General features: G+C 63.7%; 2 protein-coding genes across 2 annotated transcripts in view; both read right to left on the bottom strand.

Annotated features, from left to right (window-relative positions):
- Positions 1–27,774, bottom strand: part of PLEC (plectin) — a 62,042-nt gene that overhangs the window by 17,945 nt on the left and 16,323 nt on the right. Inside the window, 23 exon segments of the mRNA XM_048329228.1 lie at positions 434–706; positions 1,928–2,285; positions 2,759–2,879; positions 2,998–3,269; positions 8,200–8,430; positions 8,560–8,686; positions 9,224–9,495; positions 9,875–16,198; positions 16,719–20,099; positions 21,637–21,735; positions 21,921–22,025; positions 22,166–22,249; positions 22,758–23,114; positions 23,202–23,340; positions 23,627–23,805; positions 24,219–24,376; positions 24,744–24,927; positions 25,007–25,133; positions 25,204–25,358; positions 25,736–25,888; positions 26,475–26,600; positions 26,679–26,774; positions 27,201–27,305. Of these exon segments, the coding sequence (XP_048185185.1) occupies positions 434–706; positions 1,928–2,285; positions 2,759–2,879; positions 2,998–3,269; positions 8,200–8,430; positions 8,560–8,686; positions 9,224–9,495; positions 9,875–16,198; positions 16,719–20,099; positions 21,637–21,735; positions 21,921–22,025; positions 22,166–22,249; positions 22,758–23,114; positions 23,202–23,340; positions 23,627–23,805; positions 24,219–24,376; positions 24,744–24,927; positions 25,007–25,133; positions 25,204–25,358; positions 25,736–25,888; positions 26,475–26,600; positions 26,679–26,774; positions 27,201–27,305 (13,426 nt within the window).
- Positions 7,546–9,861, bottom strand: LOC125316909. The gene is made up of 2 exons (XM_048286320.1): positions 8,560–9,861; positions 7,546–8,430 (listed from the first exon to the last, which is right to left on the bottom strand). The coding sequence occupies exons 1-2, from the start codon at positions 8,842–8,844 to the stop codon at positions 7,561–7,563; spliced, it is 1,155 nt and encodes a 384-aa protein (XP_048142277.1). The 5' UTR covers positions 8,845–9,861; the 3' UTR covers positions 7,546–7,560.

The following is a 27,774-nucleotide window of genomic DNA, read 5'->3' as shown; positions in this document are numbered from 1 at the left end:
GCATCATCCACGACATGAAACACACCTGTAGCAGCCCCGCACACGCGTGGGGAGCGCACGTGCACCCACACGCACCCACCGCGGCCGCGCCCCTGGCGTGGGTACCGTACCCTGAGCCCCCACGCGCGGCCCAACACGCCGCGGAACACGCCACGGGCACGACCTCGCCCACGGTCACCACACGCACACCCACAGCAGGGTCCCGACACACGCACCTCTGTGGGTGCAGCCCCGCGGGGCACCGCACTCCCCACCCCATCGCACCGCCCCGCGTGTCAGGGTCCCGCGGGGCTGCACGGGTGGGTGGGCCACGGCGCAGGGTGACCTGGGGAGACCCCGCACCGCGCCCCGGGGGGCTGCGGGACACGGACCCCGCCCGGCTCCGCGCACACCGCAGTCCCAGACCCGCGCGGAGCCCCCGCCCCGCACTCACCCCTCGGCGACTTCGGGCGTCCATGGGGCCGGGCCGGGGGTGCCGCCGCCGCCGTTACCGTTCCGGGGGGGCCCGGGCTGTGCAGGGGAGCGGGGCGGAGGCAGCGGGGGGAGACTCGGTCCCCGTTACCGCCGCCCGGCTCCGCCGCCTTTGTGCGCCGCGCCCGCGGCTCGGGGGGAGCGCGGGGGGCACCGGGCGGAGACCCTCGCACCGGCACCGGCCCGGCTCGGCGGGGCTGGTCTGACCCCGGACACACCGCCGCCCCCGTTAACCCTCCGGGCGCCGATCGCCGCCGTTACCGGGGAAACCCCCGGGGCCCCGCAGCCATCCCGCGGGGGAGGGGCGGCGCCGGCCCACCGCCCGCCCCGCGCCGCCCGCGGGGGCGACTGCCCGCACCCCGCACTGCCACTGGCACCAGCACCAGCACCGCTACCGGCGCCAGCACTAACACCGACACCAGAACTGACACCGGCACCAGCACCTGTTCTGGCACTGGCACTGCACTCTCACCGGCACCTGCTCCTGCCCCAGCACCCACACTGACACCGGCACCTGCACCGACACCAGCAACTGCTCCTGCACCAACACCTGCACCGGCACCAGCCCAGGCTGTGCTGCCTCACAATGAGCCCCAGGACAGCACAGCCCCACGGAGTCACGGCCCCACAGCGACACAGTCCCTCCAGCTCTAGGGTTGCACCCCCCACCCTGGCTCTGGCCCCCAGGCAGTGGATGCTGTGGTCACTGAAGGGCTTGGCCCCATTCCCTGGGGCTCTTTGGGTGTAGGGCCTCTCAGCCAGGAGCCTGGGGGGGCTCAGTGGAGGAGGGCTGAGCTGGGCTGGGCTGGGCTGGGCTGGGCTGGGCTGGGGGGCCAGGCCGGGCTACCAAGATGCTATCGTGAAGCCCACCCTGAGAGCCAGGGTGCTGCAGGCCTGGGTCTCCAGAACCCCCTCGCTGCCACCCTGGGTGCTGGTGGGACCAGGGGGCACCTCCGACTGTGTGCCCGTGGTGTGAGCCCCATCCCCATCCTGCCCTGACTCAGCTCCAGCACTGCGGCCTCCCAGCCAGTGAGAGCCCCCCATGACGGGGGTCCTGCCCCACAGAGCCGCGTGGGTGCCCCTTGCTGGGCCCCGGGAGCCGGGGGGCCGCTGCAGGCGCGTCGGCCACGCTGATGGATGGGGCTCCCTGGGGTCTCCTGGGAGCGGCGGGCGGCGGGGCCGGGGGCTTTGTCTGCTGCCAGAGACGCTGCCGGGAATTAGCATCTGCCAGGGCCTCGGTGGCTCCACACCGTCCTGCAGCATCTCTGCATCATCCTCCCCATACGGCTCTGGAGCCTTCCACTGCTGGCACCGAGGTGCTTGGCACCCAGCATGGGTCTGAGCCCCATGGTACTCCAGGCACCCCACAGCACCCCACAGAGCCCAGCCGGGACCTGCCAGGCAGAAGCTGGGCAGGGGGTGAGGATCCAGCTCTTTCCGCAGAGCCACTCGCCACCTCCGTCCCACGCGCCCGCCGGCAGCTCGCCCGGCACGCTCCGCAGCCCCAGGTACCAGGCTCGGGGTGGCACGGGCGCCCCGGGCAGGGGAGCTCGGCGCGGGGCACCGGGCGGGAGCGGTCGGCTGGAATCCACAGCCTCAGATCCCGGGAGCCGGGTGGGTTTCTGTGCGGCCTCGGCTTTGTCTGCGCCGGGGCCGGAATGAATGGCCCTTTCAGTTTGTGCCGTCATGTGTGCCGAGGGAGCCCGTGTGCCGGCCAGGCCTCGAACAAAAGGAGCCGGCGAGGGGCTGCGCTGGGGCGGCGAGGAGGGGCTGCCGGCAGCCCCCACTGCACTGCTCCCGCTGCGGCTCCGCGCCTGGGCAGGGGGCACGGCGGCACAGCCGGTGCGTGGGGGCACACACCCGTCGTGCCCGGACGAGGGCACACCCCTTGTGCCCGGCTGTACATCCCATGCGCAGCCGCACACCTCTCACACAGCCCACACCCCCGGTGTTTGGCCACTCGCCCCGTGCCCAGGCAGCGGTGCCATGAGCTGCGGCTGAACTTGGTGCAGGTGGTGGCCCTGTGGTCAGCAGGGCTCCAAGGCAGTGATACCACGAGTACCGTCAGGGCCGTGGGGCTCCGAGCCAGCAGCACTGTTGGGCTGGGGAGCAGGAGCCGGAGATAGGAGACCTGACACCGGATGGTTGCAGGGCTGTGCCGAAGGGACTCCCAGCCAGCTTGCCTTACTCCCTTCCGGGCACCAAGACCTCACCAGCCTCAGTGCAGACATGGGCTGGTCGTGCCCGGCTCTGCATGGCCCAGTCATAACCCAGGGCCAGACGTTACCTGCAAGGCCGTGCCAGGCTCCGGCAGCGCCAGTAGCCGCTTCTCTACGGCGTCCAGCCAGTGCCGCAGGGCAAGCAGCTGCTCCTGCACCTCTAGTCTCTGCTCTGACCGCAGACAGGTGCTGGGGAGAGAGCAGAGACACACCAGGCTGTGGGGAACGTGGCCACTGTCCCCGCTGCCAGCACCGCCTTGAGCTGCAGCCTTGCTGCCCACCTGCACCAAGCGCGTCACAGCCGCACCAGCGCTCACGGCGGTGCTCACTCCCACCCCGCTCGCCCCAGCACAGCCAACCCACGCCCTCCCCATGCCAGCGCTGGCCCAGGCTCCTGAGCTGTGTGGGGTTCACCAGCTCCCCCACCAGGGTGCAAACGCCCAGGCACACCCGCAGCCCCCGACACGGCACGTCTGGCAGTGCCCAGCGGTGCCCGTACCTCTCCATCTCCTCCCTGTCCCATGGCGACCCCTCCACACTCTCTCCGGTGAGCCCGGCGTCTCCCGCAGCGCAGTGCATCTGCAAGTAGAGCAGAGGGACGGTGGGAACAGAACACCAGGTCCTGGCAGAGGGGCGGGGCACAAGGCTCCACAAACTTGCCCCTGGCATACCAGTGTGGAGGTTTGGAGTGTCGCTGTGTCCTCCCAGGGAGAGCCCGTCCCCACCAGCTGGGACAGAGCTCCCCTGGCTGGGATCCCCAACGTCTGTCCCGTGGTCCAGCCCTCACCAGTACGTGCGGGTTTGGGCTTGGCTCCAGCTCTTCTGCATTCCTGTGGTACACCCCAATTTCCCAACCCTTTTTCAGCCGGGATCACTCCCACATCTCACCCTGCTGCCTCTCGGAGTACATCTGGTCCCTGGTATCCCTACACCTGCTCTGTGCACTGCAGAGCCATGGTCCAGCCCCTGGCTGAACTCAAACCAAGCCATGGCAAACTGACCCCCAGTAAAAAATGACCACCAACAAACTGACCCATGGAAAACCCACTGCACTGTCACATAGCAGTGGTGTCTCAGACCTGACTCCGATGCTGCAAGTGCAGCCACTCTGTCACAACACGTGGGAGGAGATGCTGGGCAAACACCAAGATCTACAAACCATCAATGCCCTGGCAACAGGCACAGACGCGGGGCATGAACAGGCAGCAGTTGCTTCATGCCCCGATGTAGAGCAGGACTGGCAGGAGGGGTCACACCAAGCCTGCACCCAAAGGCTGAGGATGATGCTGCTCCTACAGCCCGGGAGCCCTGTAAGTAACTGGTCACTGAGCACAAGGAGGGGGAGACACCACTGTGGATCCTGTGAGGGAAATGGGGCACAACCCCAAAGATGGTGATGAGCCCAAGACCTGAACAAGGACACAGCCACATCTCCAAGATATTGTACCAGGGGAAACAGCCGGAGAATGTGGGCTGGATAAATGGGAGATAAAACCCACATGGTGCAGGAGTGATGCAGCGCTGCTGCCATCGGTGGACCCAGAGAAGGTGACATAAGGCAGCTGAGCAGGAGCTGCAGCACAAGGGGGCTGGGAGTGCCTGGGATATGTCTGCTGCAGAAGGAAACACAGCCAGGGTCTGGTCAGGAACCCCACCAGGAGCAGCAGTGAATTCCCTGGATGAGGGGAAGAGGCATCAGGCAGGTGCTGGGTGCTGGTGCCTCATGGCAGTTTCTCATGGTCGGAGTGCCAGCAGGGCTCAGTCCCGTCGGAGACACTCTGGGGACATGTGCTCATGGCAGACCCTGCTGTCACGATGCCATCAGCAGGGCCCCACCAACCCACACACCCACAGTGTGGCCACCTGCCCCAGCACTGGCATCAGTGCCACACACCAGCTGGATGAGCAACCAACCAGCAGCGCCTTGCTTCCTCCTGGCCAGGGCCAGGTCAGTGTCCAGAGAAGGGAGCAGGATGGCACAGCTGGGGCCACCAAAGCTCATGGGGTCGTGGCAGCTCCAATGCAGTCACACGTGGTCCCACAGCCCTCCTGCCTCATGCCGGTGGTCCCTGGCCCTGTGTGCCCCACAGTGAGCCCTCATCCCAGGGCAGGACTGCGGTGTTACAATGTCAGCCTTGCTGCCAGAGGTTGGGCACGGGGAACCGGGGAGGTGGAGGATGCTACCGCAGGTGGGCAGACGATAACAGCATCTGCACTGGGAAACGCTCTTCCAGCTCAAACTCAGCCTGGGCTGGTGGGGTTGGGGCTGGGGATGGAGCTCCGACGATTGCTGACAGCCGGTCCCAGACATGGTGCCAGCGCGGCTGCACCGGCTGCTCCAGCCGGGACGTGCCAAGAGACACGAGACCACGAGGAGCAGCGAACCCCAAATGGGTGCTAGGACGCGCTGAGTGCGGCACACGCCTGTGAGGGTCCCGCAGCCGCCGCCTGCCCCGGCACATGGCGGGGGTCGGTCCAGAGCAACCCCCAGCGCCGGCCCAGGCAGCAGACACCGCGGGCTGCCCCTACGCCCGGGAACGCGACAGCCGGAGCAAACAGCTCTGGAGCAGCCTGACAGCAGCTCCGCTGTGCCGCCGAGGAAGGGAGGTCCCCGCACCGCGCTGCCCACACGGCACCACCGCCATCCGCAGTGCATCGGCCTGGCCCTGAGGTCTGGGGGCTGCCCGGTACCCGGCAGGACGTGGCGGCTGCAGCCCTGGGGCAGCACCACCCCCGCTCGCAGCCCCGGACCCCGCGCCGTGGACGGGGGGATTCACCCGCCCAGCAAACACCGGCCTCGGCACAGACCGACGGGGCACAGAGACGGCAGCGCTTTACGCGAGGCACAGCCGTCCTTGGCCGGTGCACCCGGGCTCCGAGCCTCAGCGGCACGGCCGGGGGGGGTCTCGGGGTCCCTGCCCATGGGGAGGTTCAGCTCCCCAGCGAGGGGGAGGCGTGGGAGAGGCCGGTCCGTCTTTGTGGAGAAGCTGTACAGAGCGTTCCCGGAGCGGCGGGGGCCGAGCCAGCAGCGCCTGGGGCGGTGGGCACAGGGAGCTGGCAGCTGCTCTGTGCCAGCAGGGCCGAGCCGGCGGCCGCGGCCACGCTTGGGAGAGCGGCCACGGGTCCCACGCGACGGACCACAGCCAGGACGGGGCGGTGCTGCCACTCACGCCCTGAAGGGCGGTCGGCAAATGCTGGGGTGCGCCGGGCGGGGAGCGAGGGACCCCTCCAGGGTGCTCGGGACCTCTCCAGGGTGCTTGGCACCACGGCCGGGGAGGCACTCGGTGCCTCACGTGCCACCGCAATGCTGAGGGTTGGTTTAACTCGGGGGGGCAGGGAGGGTTAGCTCCAAGCAGCAGGGGATGATGACATGCTGGGCATTAAAATGCAGGGGAATATCCTGGAGTTCTCCATCATGGCGAGTTTGGCTCCATCACTCGCAGCACACAGTGCTGAGGGGGCTTTGGGAGGGACAGGGGGGTATCAGTGGGGGGGGACGGTGACACGGAGCAACACGAGATGATGGAGAATGTCCGTGGACGAGGGACACTGCGCTGCATGGGGGAAGAGGCTGGCTCACCCCAGGAGCAGCAGCCTGGGTCTCAGGGCTTCCCCTCTCTGCACGCTCCTGCACCCTTTTGCCAGCCACTGCGGGAGGGATCCCACTGCCTCAGGCACACCAGGGAGGGTCCCCATGCCAGGGGCACAGGGTTGAAGGGGTGCAGGGAATAGGGTCCCCCCTGGCACATGGATGTGAGTCCCATGGCTGGGACTGGGAGCAGGGGGGTCTCGCACCAGGAAACAGAGTTGGACCCCATCAATGTTGGGGGGGGAATGAAGGGCTTCTAGCCCATGACATGAGACTGGGCCATGGGTCAGAGGGCTTTTGGTGGTCTCATGAGCTTTGGGAGAGGTTACTGGCCCTGGGGGAGGAGTCAGGAAGTCGGGGGGTAAGCAAGGAATATGTGGGGGAGCAGGGAACATCTGGCGGATACAAGGAAATATCTGGGGGCCAGTGAGGTGGGGCAGGGTCCCAAGAAGCTCATGTCACCTGGGGGAGTGTCTTGCTGTCCTGGGACCTCTCCTGAGCCTCCCAGTGGTTGCAGCAGCCTGCGACCCCCCTGAGTCCCCCTGGCCCGGCTGCGCCTAACGGCCATGTCCCACTGCTGGTGGGAACAGACGGATGCTGTGGTTAATTGCTGATGGACAATGCAATTAACGTCCTACCCAGCCACCGCCATCTGTCCCGGCCAGCCCGGCCTCCCCACCCGGGGCTGCTGACATGCTTGGCTGGTCCCGGCACAGTTGAGACCCCACCAGTCCCTGGACATTGCAGGGGTCCTGCAAGGTCCTGACAGCTCTGGCACTCCTGGCACAGTGCCTGGGGCTCCCGGCACTGCTGCGGGATGACCCTTCTGCTCAGACAGCCCCAGCCTGGGCAGCACAGTGGCACCTGTCTCACTGGGCTGGACAGACCCCTTGAGCCACCTGTGCCAGTGGCTGCACTGACGTCTCCAGGTCTGCCAGGGCTTTCCCTTCTGAATGCTGCTGCCCTACCAGCAGTTGCCAGGCCATCACATCCTGAACCCCCCTGCTGCCATCCACCCACAACAGCCCCTCACTGCCCAGAAAGGGAGTGCCCACAGCACAGCCCACACCAGCAGAGGCTACGGCACCAGTAGGCACAGCCCTGGACCAGCAGTGGCAGGTAGTGGCAACATGGGAACAGCACAATGGAGGACAGTGTCCCTGCCCAGTCCAGAGCCCCACTGATGGAGGGACAGGTTTCTCCTCATGTGAGGGATGCTCAGAAGCCCCCACAACAACAGCAGCACCCACTCCCCAGAACCAGGGGTCCACTGGCCCAGTGCTACACCCACATTGACCTCCTGGCAGTGTCGGCTGTGCCACCAGCACGAGGCAGCTCCGGGGACACCCCCGTGGCCCTGCTCTGTGCCTGGCAGCACCATGGGTACACCCAGGCCCAGCACCTGCACCAGCAGTTGGTCAGACCCTTGGCACCCCGACATGCTTCATCACGACCTGCAGCAGCACACGCAGCCCACAGGAGGCAATGGGAGCCCACGGCCACGGTGGCAAGGCCAAGGGGCGAACAGACCACGCAGAGCTGCCAGCTGGTTTCAGAGGATTCTCCTTTACTGCCCTTGCAGGGGAGCCCTGGGTCCACACTGCTCCTTTTACAGACACTTCGCAGTATGTACAAGTTTAGTGTTTTGCCCCAAAAAAGAGATGTGTTTGGGTAACTGATGGACCCCCACTGTCCCGATGAGTGATGGTCAGGGTGTGGAGGGTCCCAGGAGTGGGGACTGCCCTGGAGCCGCGCGCAGTGGCACCTCATGCAAAGCCAAACGGGGTAATGAGAGCAATAATGACACCAGAGGCAGAGGGTAACATGACTGGATTTACAGGTGGCAGATGAGAGCAGGTGGGAAGGAGGAGATGTTTTGGAGATCCGCAGTGAGCCCGACACCACACCAGGAGGCCATACCCGGGGAGGAGGGAGTGTGTGGGGCAGGTGGGAGCCAGGTGACCCTGTGGATGCTTCTTGAGCCATTGGCTGCTTGGGCACTGTGGCCCCAGTCTCTGGCCGGGGACTCTGGCAAGTGCAAAGGGTGAGGGAGGATGTCCCTGTGTCCTCAGGTGCAGTCCCACCGGCCTCAGGGCGGGGGACGGGCTCCATGGCGGCGATGAGGGGAGGTGGTATGGACATCCAGCCACACTACAACAAAGCGAACAGAAAAGATGGGATGAGACAGGAAGAACAATCCATGAGATGAAGCCACCAAGCCCGGCCGTCAGTGCCGCGCAGTGCTGTGGGACCGGGACGGAGCGGGGAGGTCAGTGTTACCTGTGCTGGTGAGCACGGCCGAGCAGCTGCCGCCTCCGGGGCTCCCCTCGAGCCCATCCACGACCTGCTGATGTCAGAGACCCAGCTCAGGAGCTCGCCCAGCGGCACTGGGAGGTCTTTGTTGGGACTGGAAAAAGATGTCTGCCAGAGAGAGAGCGCATTAGCTCCGGCACACAGGGGAAGCCAGGGGGATGGAATTACCGCAAAGAAGGAAAAGGAGGCTGGTTTTACAGAAATCCGCCTATTTCTAACAAGAGCGTGTGCCAGGCTGCTACAGCATCCCATGGCCCACCCTGTGCTGCAGGGGTCCTGTGGCCCCCATACCCTTTGTTAGGGTCAGGAAAGCCCCCACGGCTGGGGGTTTCTGGGTGCAGGAGCTGTGCAGACCCAGGCTGGGGCACGGGCTCTGGCAGACACCTGCCAAGGGGTCATGGAGCCACGTGAGTGTGAGGAAATCAACCTCAAGCAGAAGCACTTCCCAGATACACGGAGAGACAGACACACAGACCGGCCGACCGCGGCAGGTGCGTCCCAGAGGACAGGTGAGCGGGTGGGCTGGCGGAGGCAGGCACGCAGCGAAGCCCCTTGACGGGCGAAGCAGTGAGAGGAGGCAGGTCCCCCCGCATGGCGCAGAAGCACCGGGCAGCGCCAGCGCAGCACTTACGGTCGGGGCACCGGCTCCACGGCGTGGTGGTGGGGACGTGCCGGGAGGCCAAGGCAGGGAGATGGGGCAGCTCGGGGGCTGGGGTGCAGAGCCCCCTTCTCGCTGCACTGAGAGCGCGTGGAAGGGGTCCAGGCAGCAGCTTCAGGGCTGGCATGGTGTGTCTGGCCGTCCAGTGCCGAGGAGCCCGCGATGTCCTCCTCTGGCACATTGGCTGCAGTGGGGTGCACCACAGGGCCAAGGTCATCTCCTCCTTTGGGATGCAGGGGCTGAAGCTGGCAGGTTAATTACAAAAGAGTGCTAAGTGGTTAGATCCAAACAGGGAACTGTTTTCCTGGTATCCGGCTCGGCCACGCCGTGTGCGAGCAGCGGCGGGAATGGCGCAGCCAGGAGCAGGATCGATGTCCAGCTCTTGGGGCACAGGGAGGGGAGGGTAGTGTGTGTTCTTTCTTTTCTCTTAATATACAAACACTGTCAGCACATTCGCATATATTAATTTATTAGTCTTGTCTTTTTGGTTAAACTTGAGGCACTGCTTTGGGAGAAGAGTGGAGGTTCAAAATTAAAAAAAAAATACTAGTGATTAGCCAGCAGCGTTGCCACATGCGCAGCAGGTGAGGCGGCACCTCGGGGGGCTGGCAGGTCTCAGGCCACGTGGAACAGGGGCCCACGCACCTCGGGGCACTCCCTGCTCGCCTCCCACCCGCAGCTTCTGGATGCGGCCAGGGCGAGGGCAAGGGCAGCCACCTCCATGGTGCCCTGGGTACCCCCCGCATATCTGCGCCCGAAACTCGAGGAGGAGTAGGAGGAGGAAGAGAAGGTCATGGAGAAGCCGGAGCCAGTGGCGTCGAAACTGCCGCGCCGGGAGCCTGAGCGGGAGCCGGTGCGAGAGCCCGAGCGTGATCCAGAGGTGGAGCCGGCGCTGCTGACGTTGTAGGGGCTGTAGTAGCCCTTGCTGGATTGGGAGGAGGCCTCCAGCAGTCGCAGACCGGTCCCGTCCTCGATCATGCTCCGGTCCATGGCGTCCTTGTAGGAGATCTTGAGCTTGGTCTTGGGGCAGGTGAGGTACTTGGAATAGGTGTTGACATCCCGCAGCTTCTGGGCAGTCCGCGCATCAATGGTGCCCTTCTGCAGCGCCTCATCCAGGGAGACACGGCCTGGGGCATCGGGCTCGATCAGACCTCCCGTCAAGTACTGCACCTCCAGGAACCGCTGCCCAGCCTCATAGTACAGCCAGCCCTTCTTCAGTGCCTGCGCCGCCGACATCTTTGTCTTGGTCCGCGGGTCCTCAAAGCCGTAGAAGGCCTTTTGCGCCAGGTTGATGCGGTCCACCATGATCTTGTCAACCAGGCCCTTGGTGACCGCATCAGCAACGGTGCACTTGTCACCGGTGTTGGGGTCAATGATGCCCCCGGTGCAGGCCTGGGCTTCCAGCAGACGCTGCCCTGTGATGTTGTCCACCAGGTTGCGGCGCATTGCCTCTGTGATGGACACCTTCTCCAGAGTGTCTGTGTCCAGGATGCCCGCCACTGGCCCAGTCTCCTCAGTCGGGTCAGTCCACATGGAGATCTGGGTCCGTGTCAGGGCTGGGCTGACGGTGTAGGAGGAGGAGGATCCTACAGAGGACGACCGTGACCGGAAGCCGCCCATGTTGCCAGAGAGCATGTCAGCAAATTCGGTGATGGAGAGGGTGCCCGAGCGGTACTGGTCCAGGGCTGACTGGTCAATCAGACCCTTGCCAATGGCGTCATCGATGTCATACTGGCGTCCTGAGCGCCTGTCGATGATCATTGACTTCACTACGCCATCGGAGGACGAGGTGGTGATCTCCTCCCACTCGCACTCCTGCTCTGACAGCTCCAGGTAAGTCTGGTGGTCAATGAGGCCCTTGCGATAGGCTTCGTACACGGACATCTCCTTGCCCGTCTCTGGGTCAACAATCACCACCCGGCGCTTGCGGACGGAGGACTTGGAGGAGGTCTTCCTCTCCCGCTTTTTCTCCTTCAGAGGCAGGAGGCAGAGGCCAGTCTCTGGGTCCGTGATGCACCGCTCCATGAGCTGCAGGTAGGTGAGGTTCTCCTCCGTGTTGGGGTCAAAGAAGCCCTTGGTGTCGTCACTGGGGTCCAGCAGGATCTCATTCATCTCCTCGTCAAAGAGCCCTCTCTTGTAGGCCACCTCCACAGGCAGGCGGTGGCTCTCCTCAGGATCAATGATGCCTCCTGTGGCAATCTGCGCCTCCAGCAAGCGGATCCCATGGTCCTTCAGGATCAGACCCTTCTTCATGGCCTGGAAGAGGGAGATGAGCTTTCCAGTGTAGGGGTCCCGGTAGCCGGTGACGGCCCTCTCAGCAGAGAGCAGCTTGTCCTTGAACTCGGGGCCCACAATGCCCATGCGCACAGCTTCCTCCACCGTCAGCTTGAGGCCCTTGATGGGGTCGATGACGTAGCCTGTGGCCGCCTGCGCCTCCAGGAGCTCGAAGGCAGTGCCAGGCCGGATGATCCCCTTCTTCATGGCCTGGTAGACAGACAGACGCTCCTTTGTGGAGTCCACAAAGACACCAGCAATGCAGCTGGTGCCCTCCAGGAACTTCTTCAGGTTCTTAGAAACCTCCTCGACAGAGGTGAGACCCTCCTGGAGGCGCTGGGCTGTGGCTTCGTCCATTACCTGCGAACGGACCAGTTCCTCCACAGTGATCTGTTTCCTCAGCCCCCGGAAGGTGAGCTTCCGTGTGTCGCAGAGTGGGAGCAGGAGAAGCCGGGAGTTCTCATCCTTCCGGCACCGTTTCAGCAGCTGCGTGTAGCTGAGCTTCTCATCTGTGGAGGGGTCCACGTAGCTGCGCACCTCGCTGGGCTCCGACAGCATGTCATACGTCTCCTTGTTGATGAAGCCCCGCTGGTAGGCCACCTCCAGGGGCAGGTGGAAGCCCAAGTGCGGGTCAATGATGCCACCGGTGGCAATTTGGGCATCCAGGAGCTTGAGGGCCTCTTCGCTGGGAATGAGATCCTTCTTCATGGCCTGGAAGAGGGAAATCTTCTGTTCACTGTATGGGTCTCTGTAGCCAGTCACAGCCCTCTCTGCAGACAGGAGCCGGTCGTGGATCTCTGGCCCCACCACGCCCTTCCTGACTGCCTCATCAACGGTCAGCATTTCATTCTTTGTGGGGTCAATCATGAAGCCGGTGGCTGCCTGGGCCTCCAGGAGGGAGCGGGCCACTTCGGAGTTGATCAGCCCCTTCTTCAGCGCCTGGTAGACACTGAGCGTCTGCTTGGAGGAGGGGATGTAGATGCCAGCCACGCAGCCCGACCCATAAAGGTACTTCCAGACAGTCTCCATGTCCAGGAGCTCCCGGAAGGTTTTGGAGCCCTGCTTCAGCAGGTTGTAGATGTCCTGTGAGATAATCCTGGCCTCATAGAGGTCCTCAGCTGTGATGCGGCGCCGGACGTAGTCAAAGGATGTGAGATTCTGCTGCCGGATGATCTCAGTCTTCTCAATGATCTCGATGATAATGATGATCATGCGCTCCTTGGACACGCGGCCTGACTGGAACTCCTCCATGAGATGTTTACGCTGCTCCTCGGGCAGCAGGTCCGAGTGCATGATCTCCCACAGTGACATGGAGGAGCCTGCCCGGCTGCCCACAGGGATGTCCACCTGCGTCTCCTCAAACACCTTCCGTGTCTCTGCTTCTGTGTACATGTGGGTGGTTTCCACCACTTTCGGCTTCTCAGGCTCCTGCAGAGGCAGCAGGTACAGGCCCGTCTCGGGATCCTCAATGCACCTCTCCTTCAGCTGCAGGTAGGTGAGGTTCTCCTGAGTGTTGGGGTCGAAGAAGCCCTTGGTGTCATCAGTGGGGTCAGACAGGATCTGATTCATCTCCTCGTCAAAGTAGCCACGCTTGTAGGCCACCTCCACGGGCAGGCGGTGGCTGTGCACGGGGTCGATGATGCCACCGGTGGCGATCTGGGCCTCGAGCAGGCGGATGCCATGCTCCTTGACAATCAGCCCTTTCTTCATGGCCTGGAACAGGGAGATGGTATCGCCCGAGTAGGGATCCTTGTACCCTGTGACAGCCTTCTCGGCCGACAGCAGCTTCTCGTGCAGCTCAGGCCCGACAATGCCAGCCTTCACTGCCTCGTTGACGTACAGTTTACGGTTCTTCACAGGGTCGATCAAGAACCCAGTGGCTGCCTGGGCCTCCAGGAGGACCACAGCAGTGCTGGGCCTCAGCAGGTTCCTCTTCATGGCCTCGTAGATGTTCAGCTTCTCCTTGGTGGCCTCTACATAAACACCAGCAATGCAGTCACTGCCATGCAGGAATCTCCTCACCGCATCTGTCTCAGAGAGGTCCTTCACCGATTTCTTGCCTTCCTTCAGCTGCTCGTACTGGGTTTTGCTGATGATGCAGGACTCCAGCAGCTCGCTGGCTGGTACCGGTGCCCGCAGACCACTGAATGTCAGTTTCTCCTGCTTTTTGGTCTCTGCCTCCTCGATGATGGTGATCACTATCTTGATGATCTTCTCGATTGTCACTTTGCCAGTCTTGTACTGTCGGAGCAGCTCCCGCCTGTGCTCCTCCGTGAAGTATTCGGAGTGGATCAGTTCCCAGATGGTCATCGTCTGGCCCTTCATGCTGCCCACTGGGACCTCTATGGTTGCTTTGTCGAAGCACTCCTTGGCTTGGCTGTCAGTGTAGACCTCCTCCTGCTGTGACTGGATTGCCTTGTCAGACAGGGGCAGCAGGCACAGGCCAGTCTGCTTGTCACGGTGGCAACTCTTCTGCAGCTGGGCATAGGTGAGGTACTCCTGGGTGTTGGGACAGTAGAAAGCCTTGGCATCATCTCGGAGCTCAGCCAGCACCTTGTTTATCTCCCGGTCGAAGTAGCCGCGCTTGTAGGCGACCTCAAGTGGGAGCCGGTGACTGTTGACAGGGTCAATGATGCCACCAGTGGCAAGCTGGACATCCAGCAGCCGGAGCCCAGTGTCGCTGGGGATGAGGCCCTTCTGGAGTGCTTGGTAGAGGGAAACCGTCTGACCTGTGTAGGGATCCTTGTAGCCGGTCACTGCCTTCTCTGCTGACAGCAGCTTCTCGTGGAACTCTGGCCCCACCACCTCAGCCTTCACTGCCTCATCCACTGAGAAAAGTTTGTTACCCACAGGGTCGATGATGTAGCCAGTGGCAGCTTGCGCCTCCAGCAGGGACAGGGCAACCTCTGGCTTCAGCAGGTTTCTCTTCAGGGCCTCGTAGAAGGTGAACTTCTGGCCAGTCGACTCCACCAGGACGCCAGCGATGGCATCCGTGCCCTTCAGGTACTGCCGTACGGACTCCATCTCTGCCACATCCTTTACAGTCTTCTTGCCCTGGTGCAGCTGGTTGTAGAGGTCCTTGTTGATGATCTTGCTCTCCAGCAGCTCAGCGGCGGGCACAGGGCCCCGCAGGCCCTCAAAGCACATCTGGCTCTTTTTCTCACTTTCCTCCACAACCGTGATGACGATCTTGATGATCTTCTCCACCGTGATCTTGCCAGTCCTGTACTGCTGGATCAGGTCCCGCCTTTGGTCCTCAGTGAAGTATTCAGAGTTGATGAGCTCCCAGATGGTCATTGTCTTCCCTTGGAACTTGCCAAACGGTGCTGTCACTGTGGCCTTCTTGAAGACATCCTTGGCTTCCTTGTCAGTGTAGACCAGCTCTCTAGCTTTGGCTGCTTGGTCAGTGAGGGGCAGGAGGCACAGTCCTGTGTCTGGGTCAGTCACACACCGCTCCATGAGCTGCAGGTAGGTGAGGTTCTCCTGAGTGTTGGGGTCGAAGAAGCCCTTGGTGTCATCAGTGGGGTCAGACAGGATCTGATTCATCTCCTCATCAAAGTAGCCACGCTTGTAGGCAGCTTCCACAGGCAGACGGTGACTGTTGACAGGATCGATGATGCCGCCGGTGGCGATCTGGGCCTCGAGAAGGCGGATGCCGTGATCCCTGACGATGAGATCCTTCTGCATGGCCTGGAACAGGGAGATTTTGTCACCTGTGTATGGATCCTTGTAGCCAGTGACAGCCCGCTCGGCCGACAGCATCTTGTTGTGCAGCTCTGGCCCGATCACTCCCTCTCGCACCGCCTCGTTCACTGAGAGCCTTGCATTCCGCACAGGGTCGATGATGAAGCCAGAAGCAGCCTGTGCCTCCAGGAGCACCAGTGCTGTGCCTGGGCTGAGCAGCTTCTTCTTCATGGCTTCGTAGATGCTCATCTTCTGATTGGAGGGTTTGATCAGCAGACCGGCAATGCTGCTCTTGCCCTGCAGGTACTTCTTGACATCCTCCCTCTGAGAGAGCTCGCCCACACTCACGACACCCTTCGCCAACTTGTCTAAGCTCTCCCTGCTCAGAATGCCGGCATCAGCCAGCTTCTCTGCTGACACCTTCTGCCGGATGCCGTCAAAGGCGAACTCCGGCTCCCCATTCTGGGCTAAGCCGTCCACTGCATCCCGGCCATTGGGCACAGCCTTGATGTCCAACAGCTGCGTTGTTGTAACCACGGCCTCCCCAGGCAGGTCATCGGTCTGGATCATGATCTCCCGTCTCTGGGCCAGGGCAGCCTTGTACTCCTCCTGCATCTGCTCGAGCCTCTCCCTCAGCTTCTTATTCTCTTCTTCCAGAAGTTTTTCCTGCTGCTGTCGCTGCCTCTCCAGCTGCTGTAGCTCCTCCTGCTTGTGCCGGACATTTTCCTCAGCTTCTTTCTGATGCTTTTTGGCTTCATCTAACATAGCTTTCAACTGCTGCTTCTCCTGCTCCATCTCCTGCTGCTGCCGCTCCTGCTCTGCCTTCAGGTTCTGGGCTTTGTTCACCTCGTCCTTAAAGAGCTTCTCCAGCTTCGATTTCTCCTCCTCAATTAATTTCTCCTTCTGCAGCAGGGCATCCTTCTCCGTCAGGAAGCTCTGCTGGAGGAGCTGCGTCTCCTGACGGAGCTGAGCCTGCTGGGCCACCTGCATCTGGGGTGGGAGAGAGGACAGTGGTCAGACACCTAGGAGGTCAGTGGGGGACTGGGGGTGGGCTGAGGCAGGGGGACAGGCGGCAGGGGTGGCACGGAAGTCACCCACACACTCCCTCCATCAGGTAAGAGTTAAGGAGCAGAGCCGAGGTTAGGGAGCCACACACAACATGGGGCAGGATGAGCAAGGGGAGGACACAAGGGAACCCCTGGCATTAAGGCTGGGAGCTGGACACAGAGAGGAACACGGCAGGATGTGCCACGGGGTGGAAGAGCTGGCCCAGGCAGTGGGGATCCCCCCTCCACGGCTCCAGGGGTTTGGGGTCCTGCTCCGACGCTGCCTGAGGGGTTTGCTTCACTGCCCCTAGCTCTATGCACATCCCTGACCTGCACGGGGGGTCCTGCCCCACCATCCCCAGTGACGGTCCTTGGGGACCTGGCCAGAGATGGTGTGGGCTGGCTGGGGAGAGGGACAGCTCCCTGTGTACCACCACCACTAAGGGGGACCCGCAGCCCAGTACCTCCTCTGCTTTCTGCTGCAGCAGCGCCGCCTCCTGCTTTAGCTTCTCCTTCTCCTTCTCCAGGTCAGCGATGGCCTTACGCAGCTTTTCCGCATCCTCATCGCTCTGGTGCCGCTGGATCTCCAGGGTGTGCACCATCGTCATCTTCTCCTGTGTGGCCAGCTCAGTCTCATGCAGCCTCTCACTGATCTCCTCCGCCTGCTTCTTGAACCGCTTGGCTTCCTCCTCAGCCTTGGCCTGGGCCATGCTCATCTCCGCCACTTGCAGCTTGAGGCGCTCAGCCTCAGCCGTGATGTCCAGCTGCCGCCGGCGCTCGGCCTCCAGCGTCTTCTGGAAGCCCTCGGTCTCCTCAGCCAGGCGCTGCTGCATCTGTTCCTTGTCCTCCTGCAGCTTCTTGGCGTGTTCCTGCGCCAGATCTTTCTGCTTCTGCAGGACCTCAGCCTCAGCCCGCAGCCGCGTGGCCTCCTGCACCGCCTGCATCTTCTCCTTCAGCATCTTCTCTGCCAGCGCCCGCTGCTGCGCCAGGTCGTCCTCAGCCAGCTGCCGCATGCGGGCGGCCTCCTGCGCCTCCACACTCAGCCGGGCCACCTCCTCTGCCACCTGCTTCATCTTCTCTGCCTCCTCCGCCAGGAACTTCTGCGTGTTGTCCTTGTCCTTGAGGATCAGCGCCTTGTTCTCCTCCTCAATGCGGCTCTTCAGCTTGGCCAGCTCTTCCATCTGCACCCGGACCTTGAAGAGCTCCTCCTCCACCTGGGCCTTCTGCCGGACAGCGTCTGTCACCTCCTCCTTCAGCCGCTGCAGCTCCTCATCCAGGATGCCCTTCTGGTGGTCTGTCTCATCCAGCTGCAACTTCACCTTGGTCAGCTCCTGCTCCACCTGCGCCTTCTGCCGCAGTGTCTGCTCGGCAAACTTCTTGTGCTTCTCCATCTCAGCATCGGCCAGCTGCTTCTGCCGCAGGGCTGCCTGCTCTGCCTGTGCCCGTTTTGCCGCCTCCAGCTCGGCCTCCTTCCGCAGCTTCTCTGCGTCAGCCTGTGCCTGTGCCTTGGCCTGCGCCTCCTCCTCTGCCCGCTGCTTCAGCCGCTCAGCCTCCTCCACGCGCTGCCGAGACAAGCTGGCATCCTGCTCGGCCTTGCTACGGGCAAACTCGGCCTCCTCAGCCGCCCGCCGGGCCCGCTCGGCCTCCTCGCGCAGCCGGTCCAGGAGGCTCTGCTCCTGCTGGCGCGTCTGTAGCAGCTCCTGCTCCTTCTGCTGCACGGCAGCCAGGTGTGCCTTCTCCTCCGCTGCGATCCGCTTCTGTGCTGCCTCCCGTGCCAGCTGGATCTGCCTCTCTGACTCCTTCTCCGCCAGCTCCTTCTGCCGCCGCGCCTCCTCCACCATGGCCCGCAGCCGCTCCACCTCCTCCAGGGCCAGCCGCCGCTGCCGCCCAGCTTCCTCCTCAGCCGCCAGGATGGCCTGCACCTTTTCTTCGGCCTCGCGCCGCCGGCCCTCCTCCTCCAGCGCCAGTGCCCGCTGCCGCTCAGCCTCCTGCTCCGCCTGCTCCCGGCTGCGCTGCACCTCCTCTGCCTCCCCACGGATGCGGTTCAGCTCCCGCTCCAGCTCGCTCTTGCCAGCCGAGGCCCTCTCGAAGCTGGCCTTGAGGGCACGGATCTCCTCCTCCACCTGTCGCCGCTGCCGCAGTGTATCCTCCACAAGCCCCTTCTGCCGCTCCAGCTCGCTCTCTGAGGAGCGCTTCAGCAGCGCAATCTTCTCCTCGATGTCCTGTTTGTGCTGGGCCGCCTGCTCCTCCAGCAGCTTGCGCTGGTAGGCCTCATCCTCCGCCAGCCGCCGCAGCCGCTCGTTCTCTGCCTCCTTCTCCTTCAGCGTGATCTCTGCCTCTGCCTTCAGCCGTGAGGCCTCGTTGATGGCCGCAAGCTTCTCCTTCAGGATGCGTTCAGCCTCAGCCCGTTGCCGGCCGGCCTCCTCCTCTGCCAGCTGCCGCTGCCGCTTGGCCTCCTCAGAGAGGGCGCGCAGGCGAGCGGCCTCCTCGGCCAGCTCCCGCAGCTTGTTGGCCTCCACCTCCAGCCGCTGCTTGGACTTCTCGCTGCTGGAGCGTGACTCCTCCTCTGTCTTGGCCTTGCTCTCCAGCAAGACCTCCATCTCTGCCCGCAGCTTGGCCAGCTCCTCCTCCAGCTCTTTCCTCCTCTGGATGGCCTCGTTTACTTCCCCTTTCAACCGCGAGAGCTCTTCCTCCAGGAGCAGGCGCTGCTGCTCTCCATTCTCCATCTCTGCCTTCAGCCGGATCAGCTCGTGCTCCGCCGCCAGCTTCTGCTGGGCTGTGCCCTCTGCCAGCTCCCGCTGCTTTTCCAGCTCTTCCTCCGCCAGCTCCTTCTGCCGCAGGGCTGCCTCCTCTGCCTTGGCGCGCTTGCGGGCCTCGCGCTCTGCATCCTCCTTCTGCTTCTCAGCCTCCTCCTGCGCCAGCGACTTCTTGTGGGCCACCTCTTCGGCCTGCAACCGTAGGCGCAGCGCCTCGTTGGCCTTCTGCCGCCAGTGCTCCAGCTCCTTCTCAGCCTCCTCCCGCGAGCGCTCAGCCTCCAGCTGCTGCTTCTTCAGCCGCTCAGCCTCCTCCTGCAGTTGGGCCACCACATCATGCTCCTGCTGCAGTGACAGCTCCAGCTGCGCCGTCTTCTCGGCAAAAGAGAGCCTCTTGCTCTGCAGCTCAGCCTCAGCACTGCGCTGGGCCACCTCCTGGGCCACCTGGATCTGCCGCTCCTTCTCGGCCTCTGCCTGCCGCATGCGTCGCTCAGCCTCCTCCGCCTGAAGCCGCAGCTGCTCCAGGTCCGCCACTGCCTTCTGCTTCTCCCGTGCCGCTTCGCGCTCAGCCTGCACCTTGCGCTTCAGCTCCTCCTCCGCCTCCCGCTTCTTCTGGCTCTCCTCCTTCACCTGCCGGCGCAGGCGCTCGGCCTCCTCCTGTGCCTGGCGCTTCTGCCGCTCAGCCTCTTCAGCACGTGCCCGCAGCTCCTGCAGCTCCGTCTCTGCACCCTCCCGCTGCTTCTCAGTGCTCTCCAGCTGGAGGCGGATGAGGCGGATCTCCTCCTCCACTTTCTTGCGGTTGTATTCAGCCTCCTCGATCAGCTTCTCCTTGGACTTGATCTGGTGGTCTGAGTTCTGCCGCAGCTGCATCAGCTCCTGCTGGATGTTCTGCTTCTGCTGCTCGGCATCCACGGCCACCACCTCCCGCCGGGTGACCTCCTCCTGCATGCGGAGCTGCAGCTCCCGTGCCTCCGCCTCTGCCTGTGCCTTGGCTTTGGCGTGGGCCTCGGCCAGCTGCCGCTGCTTCTCCAGCTGCGCCTCCACCTCCGCCAGCCGCTTCCTCTCCTCCTCCTTCAGCTTCTCGGCGGCTTTCTGGAGGGGAAAGAGGGTGCAGGGGACAGAGAGGGGAGAAAGAGACAAATCACAAGGGATGCGATCGAGCCGTGGAATCGATGCTGGCCCAGCCACACACTGCCGAGACAGCGGAGGGGTGGCAGATGCGCGTGGAATGGCTTCGGCCCCTGGGCCACCGCACGAGCCGGTGACACCAGCTTCCAGAAGATATATGGCAGGACAGGGGACACACGATAGCACAGGCAGACAGGCAACAGGAGCCAGACAGCAGCGCAGGAAGCCACGTTCCAGAGAGAAGGGACAGAGAGCGAGCGGAGCCCAAGCGATGAAGACGATGCGAGCAGCGTGCACACCATCACCATGGCTCCCCCTGCGAGGGGGCTGGCACAGACAGCCCCTGCCGTGGGGAAAGGAAAGAGATGGCCGGAGCACCAGGAGCAGAACAGAGGGGAGCGGTGTGAGGTCGGTGCCAGCAGAGCCTTCCCTGCCGGGAAAGCCTCAACAGGAGAGAGCAGTTCAGCTGGTTCAAACCCCTCCCAGCCCTCTCCAGGCAACTGGGAGCAGGGTTTGCCAAAGGGCCGACACGGCTGGTGCCTGGCTCGGGGCCGTGCCGCAGCGCGCGCACCACATGCACTGTGAGCAAGGCAGCCGCATGCTCTGCAGGGCCCGGGCACAGGCAGCGCATGCAGGGGAGCCAGACCCTGCACTGGACCCCTGATCCCGGAGCAGCACAGAGGTAGAGGAGGGCGAGGAGGAGAGGGTGAGCCGTGGGGGAGGCGGAGGGTGCCGTGGGGAGAAGGCATGCGCAGAGTGAGTACCTGGTGCATGGCTGCCAGAGTCATCCTGGTTTTTTACCCTCCATTTGATCCCCACCAACACAAATATTCCCCAAGAAAAAGCACTGGCAAAGCAGCTCCAAGGGCAGAAACCAAGAGTTAGAGAGGTTACCCCACGCCAGACCCCGCGGGCCAGCGCCCAGCACAGCAGCATGCGCAGGCAGGTCCTGACTGCACTACGTGTATCTGGGAAGTGCCTCCTACCACCAGTCACACCAGAGACCCCGGTGCCCAGAGCCAGCTTGGCTCAGAGACCCACTGTACCCAGAGCCAGCAGCCTTGCTCCCAGGAGCCCAGCAGAGAGCAGGAGCTAGAGGCCGTGGGCCAGTATTAGTAATAGGGCCGGAGTCATGGCTGTGGGCCAATATTAGTGATGGGTCTGGAGCCACAGCCATGGGCCCATGTTAGTAATGGGGCTGGAGCCACAGCCAGGGGCCACCGTTAGTGATGGGGCTTGGGCTGGAGCCACAGCCAGGGGCCACCGTTAGTGATGGGGCTTGGGCCAGAGCCACAGCCAGGGGCCAGTGTTAGTGATGGGGCCAGAGTTACGGCCGTGGGCTGGCATTAATGGTGGGGCCAGAGTCATGGCCGTGGGCTGCCGTTAGTGATGGGGCTGGAGTCATGGCCATGGGCTGCCGTTAGTGATGGGGCTGGAGAGCCCGTGAACTGTGTTCCTTTTGGTTGTACAGCCAGCCATGCCACCCTGCACCGCTCCCTACCTCCTCCTCCTCCAGCCGCCGCAGTGTCTCAGTGATGAACTTGATGTACTGGGTGGTGAGCGTGGTCAGCTCGCTGAACTGCGTCCGCAGGTCCACGTACTGCAGAGACAGTGGGTCAGCAGGAGAGAGGGGAGCGTACCTGCAGCCCACCAGTACCCCAGCAAAGATGGGGCTGCATGGAGGCAAGACCACGCACCACACCCCCAAGTCCACCCCTTCAGTGAGCAGCCATGCCCCAAGAGCTGTGGGACATCCCAGGCCAGTGGCAGTGACCCGCCCCTCACCTCCTGGATGATGCTGTCAGACGCCGACTGCACTTTGGGCTTCTTGGCCGGCGATGCCATCGGCTCCACCTGTGCCTTGAAGCTCACCAGCTGCAGCTCATAGTCCTGATGAGGAGACAGTGATCAAAGCTCTGCTATGCCCAGCAAGCCCCCTGGCCACGGCTCTGTGACCCCACCCCTCTGCAGGACATAGTGCTGCCTCCCCAGCACCCCACCAGCCCTGGCCCCCCAGACATTGCGCACACCTTGATGGCGTCGATGTACTGCTTGGCATAGCGCTGGCACTCCTCCACCTTCTCCTTGTGCTGCTCACATTCCTCCAGCAGTTTCTGGGGAGACATGTGGGGGTGAGCCCAGGCACCCCACAGCCACCCAAGAGCACACCCCACCATGGCCAGGGATGGCCAAGAGCACCACTTGCCCTGCCATGGCTGGGAGTGGCTGGGAGCACCCCTCACCCTGCTGCAGCCAAAAATGGTCAGGAACACCCCCCATCCCACTGGGGATGGCTGAGAGCACCCACCACGTGCCATGGCCAGGGATGGTCCCCCATCCTGCTGCAGCCACCCCAGAGCAACACTCAACCTGCCATGACTGGAGACGACTGGGCACTCCCCTCACTCTGCCTCAGACAGAGATGGGCAGGGGCAGCCTGCACTCTGCTGGGGATGGCCAGGTGAATCCCTTACCCTGCCACAGCCAGGGATAGCTGAGAGCACCCCTTGTCCTGCTGGGGAACGTCCAGGAGCACCCCTTGCCCCATTGGGGATAGCCAGGCACGCCCCTCACCCTGCTGGGGATGGCCGGGAGCACCCCTTGCCCCACGGCCAGCACTACCTTCTCCTGCAGCAGCTGCTCGCGCACGGTCTGGCTGTCGGTGATGGGCACGGCCTGGATGGCCTCCTGGCGCTGCCGGGCATCGCGGATCCACTGGCGCAGCGTGTCGCAGCTCTGCCGGTAGTAGCGCAGCTGGCGGCCCAGCTGGTCCAGCTCGCGCTGGCGCAGGTCAGCCTGGCCCAGCACTGCCTGCCAGCGCTCCAGCAGCTGCTGCACCCGCTCCCGGTACCGCTCCAGGTCCACGTCCCGCTCGCTGTGGCCGCGGACCATCCGCTCATTGACATCCTTGGCCTTGCCCAGGTCAGTCTCCAGCGTGCTGAAGAAGGGCTGGTGCCCCTCGGCCTGTGCCCGCAGCCGCTGCGGCAGATAGGCAGTGGTCAGGGCCGGCCACGGTGTCCCCAGCCACCCCCTGACTCCCCTTGGGACCCCCAGAGCCCCTGGTACCTTCAGCTCGGCCTTGCTGGCCTCCAGCTCAGCCAGGTCAGCCGGCACTGCCTGCACGTCCTTCAGCTGCTCCTCGTACTTGCGGAGCAGCTCCTCAGCCCCCTGCGTGCTCCGGATCACCAGCCCGATGGTCTTCAGCCTGCGGCAGAGGGACAGAATCAGCCGGGAGCAGGAGTGGGATGGGAGGATGGATTAGCCAGGATCAGGATGGGAGTGGGACAGCTCAGCCAGAGCGGCACCACAGAGCCAGGAGGGAAGGAAAAGGGAAAAAGAAAAAAAAAAAAGGAAGAAGGGAAGAGGGAAGGAAAAGAAAGGGAAAGGCACGCTGGCTCTCCCCAGACTCCCCGTGGCCTCCCAGCTGCCCAGGCCTGTTCCCAGCCCGGGGGCCGAGGAGCTGCGCAGTGTCGGTGCCAGGGCTCACTCACTTCTCCAGGTAGATGCTGGAGAGGCTGTACACCTGCTCCATCTTCCGCAGGGTGACCTCCAGCTCGGAGCGCAGCACAGGGGCTGAGCCCGCCTGCTCTGGCTGCGCCAGCACCTGCTCCGTCTTCTCGCTGACCTTGGCCAGGTTCTTCTGGATGCCCTCCAGCTCCAGGTGGGTTTGCTGCAGGGAAGGAGTCCCTCAATCCTTGCCAGCTGCAGGTCAGGGCCAACCCCCAACTGAATGCTCGCCCCACCCCCTTGGACCCAAGGAGGAGTGGAGCAGGGGAAGGGTCTGCAGCCTGTCAGGGTAGGTGGACAGGGGAGGGTTAGGAGGGATATTGGGAAAACTCCTCCTGCAAAGGGCTGTCCAGCCCTGGTGCACCTGCCCAGGGCAGGGGTGGAGTGCCATCCCTGGGGAGATTTAACAGCCACGTGGATGTGGCACCTGGGGACACGGTCAGGGGTGGCCTTGGCAGTGCTGGGGGACTGAGTGGGCTCTGAAAGCTTTTCCAACCCAAACCGTTCCCCCAAGCCCATCCTGGCACTGAAGTCCCCATCTGTGCACACCACACGTGTCACACGTGTGTCACACACCTGCTGCTCGGCCTGGCGCTGGGCACACTCCCGCAGGGGGTCGGCCTCGAGGGGCAGGCGCAGGCGGTGCACGGTGCGGCTCTCGCAGCTCTCCAGCTGCAGCCGGATGTCCTTCAGCTGCGAGATGTAGCTCTTGCAAAGAGACTCGTCCTGCTCTCCTGCGGGGACAGGGGGGTGGCTCAGTGCCCTGAGACACCATGGGGACACCACGGGGACCCACAGTGACACCAGGATGGCTCAGCACCCTGGGGACATCCTGGGGACCCACAGCAGGGAGAGGGGACACAGGGATGGCTCAACACCCTTGGAAACTGTGGGGACAACAAGGGGACCCATGGCAGAGAGCAAGGGATGCAGGGATGGCTCAGAACCCTGGGGACACCCTGGGGAGCCAAGGTGAGGAGAGGGGACAGCTCAGCACCATGGAGATACCCCAGGGACACCACAGGGAACTGAGGATGCTCAGCACCTGGGGAAACCCTGGCGACACCCACCTTTCAGAGAAGGCAGAGAGGGGACACCCACCTTTCTCCTGGCTACGCAGCAGCAGCTCGTATTTGTGAGTGCAGGCGTTGTAGTCGCGCTCCACCTGCAGCCGGTCGTCGGGCTGGAAGCTCTGGGCGTCCTGGCTGTCCCGCAGGAACTCCTGGTAGTGGCTCTCCAGGCTGCGCAGGACCTGACGCACCTCCTCGGCCGGCAGCGTGCGGAACTGGGGGGGCATGGCCATGTCAGCCCCTGTTGGGACCCCTGTGACCCCTGTGCCACCCTGGGACCTCCGGGGAACTCACCGTGATGTGCGTCCAGGACTGAATCTGCTGGATGTCCCGGGTCAGGTACTGCCAGGCACGGAGGCTGCGCAGGTCCTGGTGCAGCTGCTGCCACAGCCCCAGCAGCTGCTGGTGCGTGGTCTCGAGCCTGCGGGGATGTGGAGTCAGAGGGGGAACACAGGGGAGGCCGGGGGGGGGTGCAGGGTCACTGTCCACACCTGTGCACTGCATCCAGAGCCTCCTTGTTGGGGGGCGGCAGGAGGAAGCAGACCGAAGGGACGACGGCCTCACTGCCGCTGGCGCTCAGCACCCGCCATTGCTGTGGCTGCGCGTGGCTCACCAGGGCACAGGTGTCGTTCTTGTGCACCGTCACCTGCGGGGCAGGGGATCAGGGTGGGGCAGGGGCCCCTGTGTCCTCCTGTTCCTCTCCCATATTCCCCAGTGTCCCCCCATATTCCCCTCTGAGGCTGGTGTGGTCTCAGACTGGGTGGGGGGGCACTTGTGTCCCCCCTTGCGTCCCCTCATGGGGCCGGAGCAGCACGAGAGAAGGGTGGGGGGTCTCCCATGTCTCCCCATGTCCCCTGGGGTGGTGTCAGACCAGAAGGGGGTCCCCTCCTGTGTCCCCCTGTGGGGCTGGGGCAGCACCAGACCGGGGTGCTGGATCCACCAGGTCTCCCCACATTGCCCCACATCCCCCTATGCCCTCCCCAGGGGAACCAACCCTAATCCAAGCCTCACGTCCCACCACACCTCCATTTGCTTGTAGTCGCAGACGGCCTGGATGGGGGGGCGGCCCTGCAGGGGTGTCGAGGGGCTGCGTGGCTTCAGCTGCACGATGGTCCTGGCGCGGCGGGAGAGACCCCCAAGCTGCACCCCCAACTCTGCCAGCTGCTCCTTCTGCTCCTGTGGGGGCAGGTTTGGGGCACCTCAGGATTTGGGGTGTCCCATGGTGTTGAGGGGAATCAGAATTTTAGGGAGACACCAGTTTTTTTGAGAGAGCTCAGAAATATCAGGAGGTCCCAAAGGTTTTGGGAGCTCTTGGGATTTTGGGGGGGTCCCAGGAGTTTAGGAGTGGTCAAGAATACGAGGCAGGGGGGCACCCTGGTCTGTTGCAGCAATGGATGTGTTTGGGTCATCCCAGGGGCTGCAGTGGGGGTGGCACCCCAGCACTCTGCAGCTGGACACCTCGGGGGTTGTTATGGGACTCTCATTTTGGGGGTCATCCTGTGGGCTGCAGGGGGGTGTCACCTCAGGGGTTGCCATGGGGCTAGGCCCACCCTGGAAGTGTCACCCTGAGGATCTTGGGGGGGTCCACTTGGGTGGTCCCCCTGGGGTCCCATTCGCCCTCACTGCAAGGTCGTGCAGCAGGGTCACTCCAGGCATCTTGGGAGGGTCACACTGGGGAGAACCCCCCGGTGTCTGGGGGTCACTATGGGGGTCCCCCAGGGGCCTGGGGGGGTCTTCCTGGGGGTCTCGAGGGTGCCCTCACCGCAAGGTCCTGCAGCAGGTCCTCAAGGCGTGTGGCCGTGGTGCCGCGGTCGCAGCTGAACTTGCGCCGCATCGTCTCCTCCGTCTTTCGCAGCAGCTCCTCGGCCTCCCGCACCTCGGTGAAGAACTGGGGGCCCAGGGGTCAGCACTGGGGTCACACCCTCCCTCCCTCCCGCCCCCAGCCCCTCCCTGGCACCCCCCATACCTGGAAGTAGTTGGTGTTCTCCTTCAGGTGGGTCTCGATGCAGCAGCAGAGCTGGAGCATCCAGCTCCACTGGGTCTGCAGCGCTGCCAGGAACGCCTAGGGGGAGCAGGGGGGACACCGGGGCTGGCACCGAGGGCACCGGCACCGCTACAGGGGCCACCACCTGCACCCTCACCTGACCTGCACCCGCGCTGGTAGAGGCAGCCACACCAGTGACCCCCAGCACTCACTGCACCCCACACAGCTGACCCCCAGCGCCCAGACCCTCCTGAACCCCCTTCCCCAACCCACCAGGGCCCCAAGGTGTCCCTCAGATTCTCCCAGCCCCTTCAGGGCCCCCAAGGTCACTGAGACCCCCAGGCCCCCTTCAGATTCCTCGCACCCTCCCAGATCCCCCAGTCCCTGCAGCCCCCCAGCCCCACACCCACCTCCACCGTTTGTGCCCCGGGTTGCTCCTCACAGAACAGCCGCTCCCCCAAAGCCCCCCCATGCCACCCCCCACTCTCCCCCCGTGTCCTCCACCTCCAGTGTCTGCACGCCGGGGTGCTCCTCACGCAGCAGCCGCTCCCCTGAGCTCCGCAGCTCCTGGATCCGCCGCTCCCGCAGCTCCAGCTCCCGCATCAGCGCCTGGGGCGGGATCAGGGCTCACACACATGTGCAGGGCAGGGCGGGGGGCAGGGGGAAGGTCAGGGCTCACACACACACGTGTGTGTGTGTGTGTGTGTGTGTGCACACAGCACAGCTGGGCACATGTGTGTGTGTGTGCACACGTCAGCACAGCTGGGCACACGTGTGTGTGTGTGCGCATGTGCATGTCAGCACAGCTGGGCACGTGTGTGTGTGTGTGTGTGCACACGTCAGCACAGCTGGGCACACGTGTGTGTGTGTGTGCGCATGTGCACGTCAGCACAGCTGGGCACACGTGTGTGTGTGTGTGTGTGTGCACACGTCAGCACAGCTGGGCACATGTGTGTGTGTGTGTGTGTGTGCACACGTCAGCACAGCTGGGCACGTGTGTGTGTGTGCACATGTCAGCACAGCTGGGCACATGTGTGTGTGTGTGTGTGTGTGCACACGTCAGCACAGCTGGGCACGT

This window comes from Corvus hawaiiensis, chromosome 26, assembly GCF_020740725.1.
Source record: "Corvus hawaiiensis isolate bCorHaw1 chromosome 26, bCorHaw1.pri.cur, whole genome shotgun sequence".
Lineage (NCBI taxonomy): Eukaryota > Metazoa > Chordata > Aves > Passeriformes > Corvidae > Corvus > Corvus hawaiiensis.
This window is presented reverse-complemented; position numbering and strand designations above follow the sequence as displayed.

Coding starts and splice junctions, on each gene's coding strand:
- LOC125316909 (XM_048286320.1), bottom strand. CDS start 8,844: ATGGGATGCTGTAGCAGCCTGGCACACGCTCTTGTTAGAAATAGGCGG. Junction 8,431..8,559: donor GGCCGTGCTCACCAGCACAG/GTAACACTGACC, acceptor GCTTTGTTGTAG/TGTGGCTGGATGTCCATACC.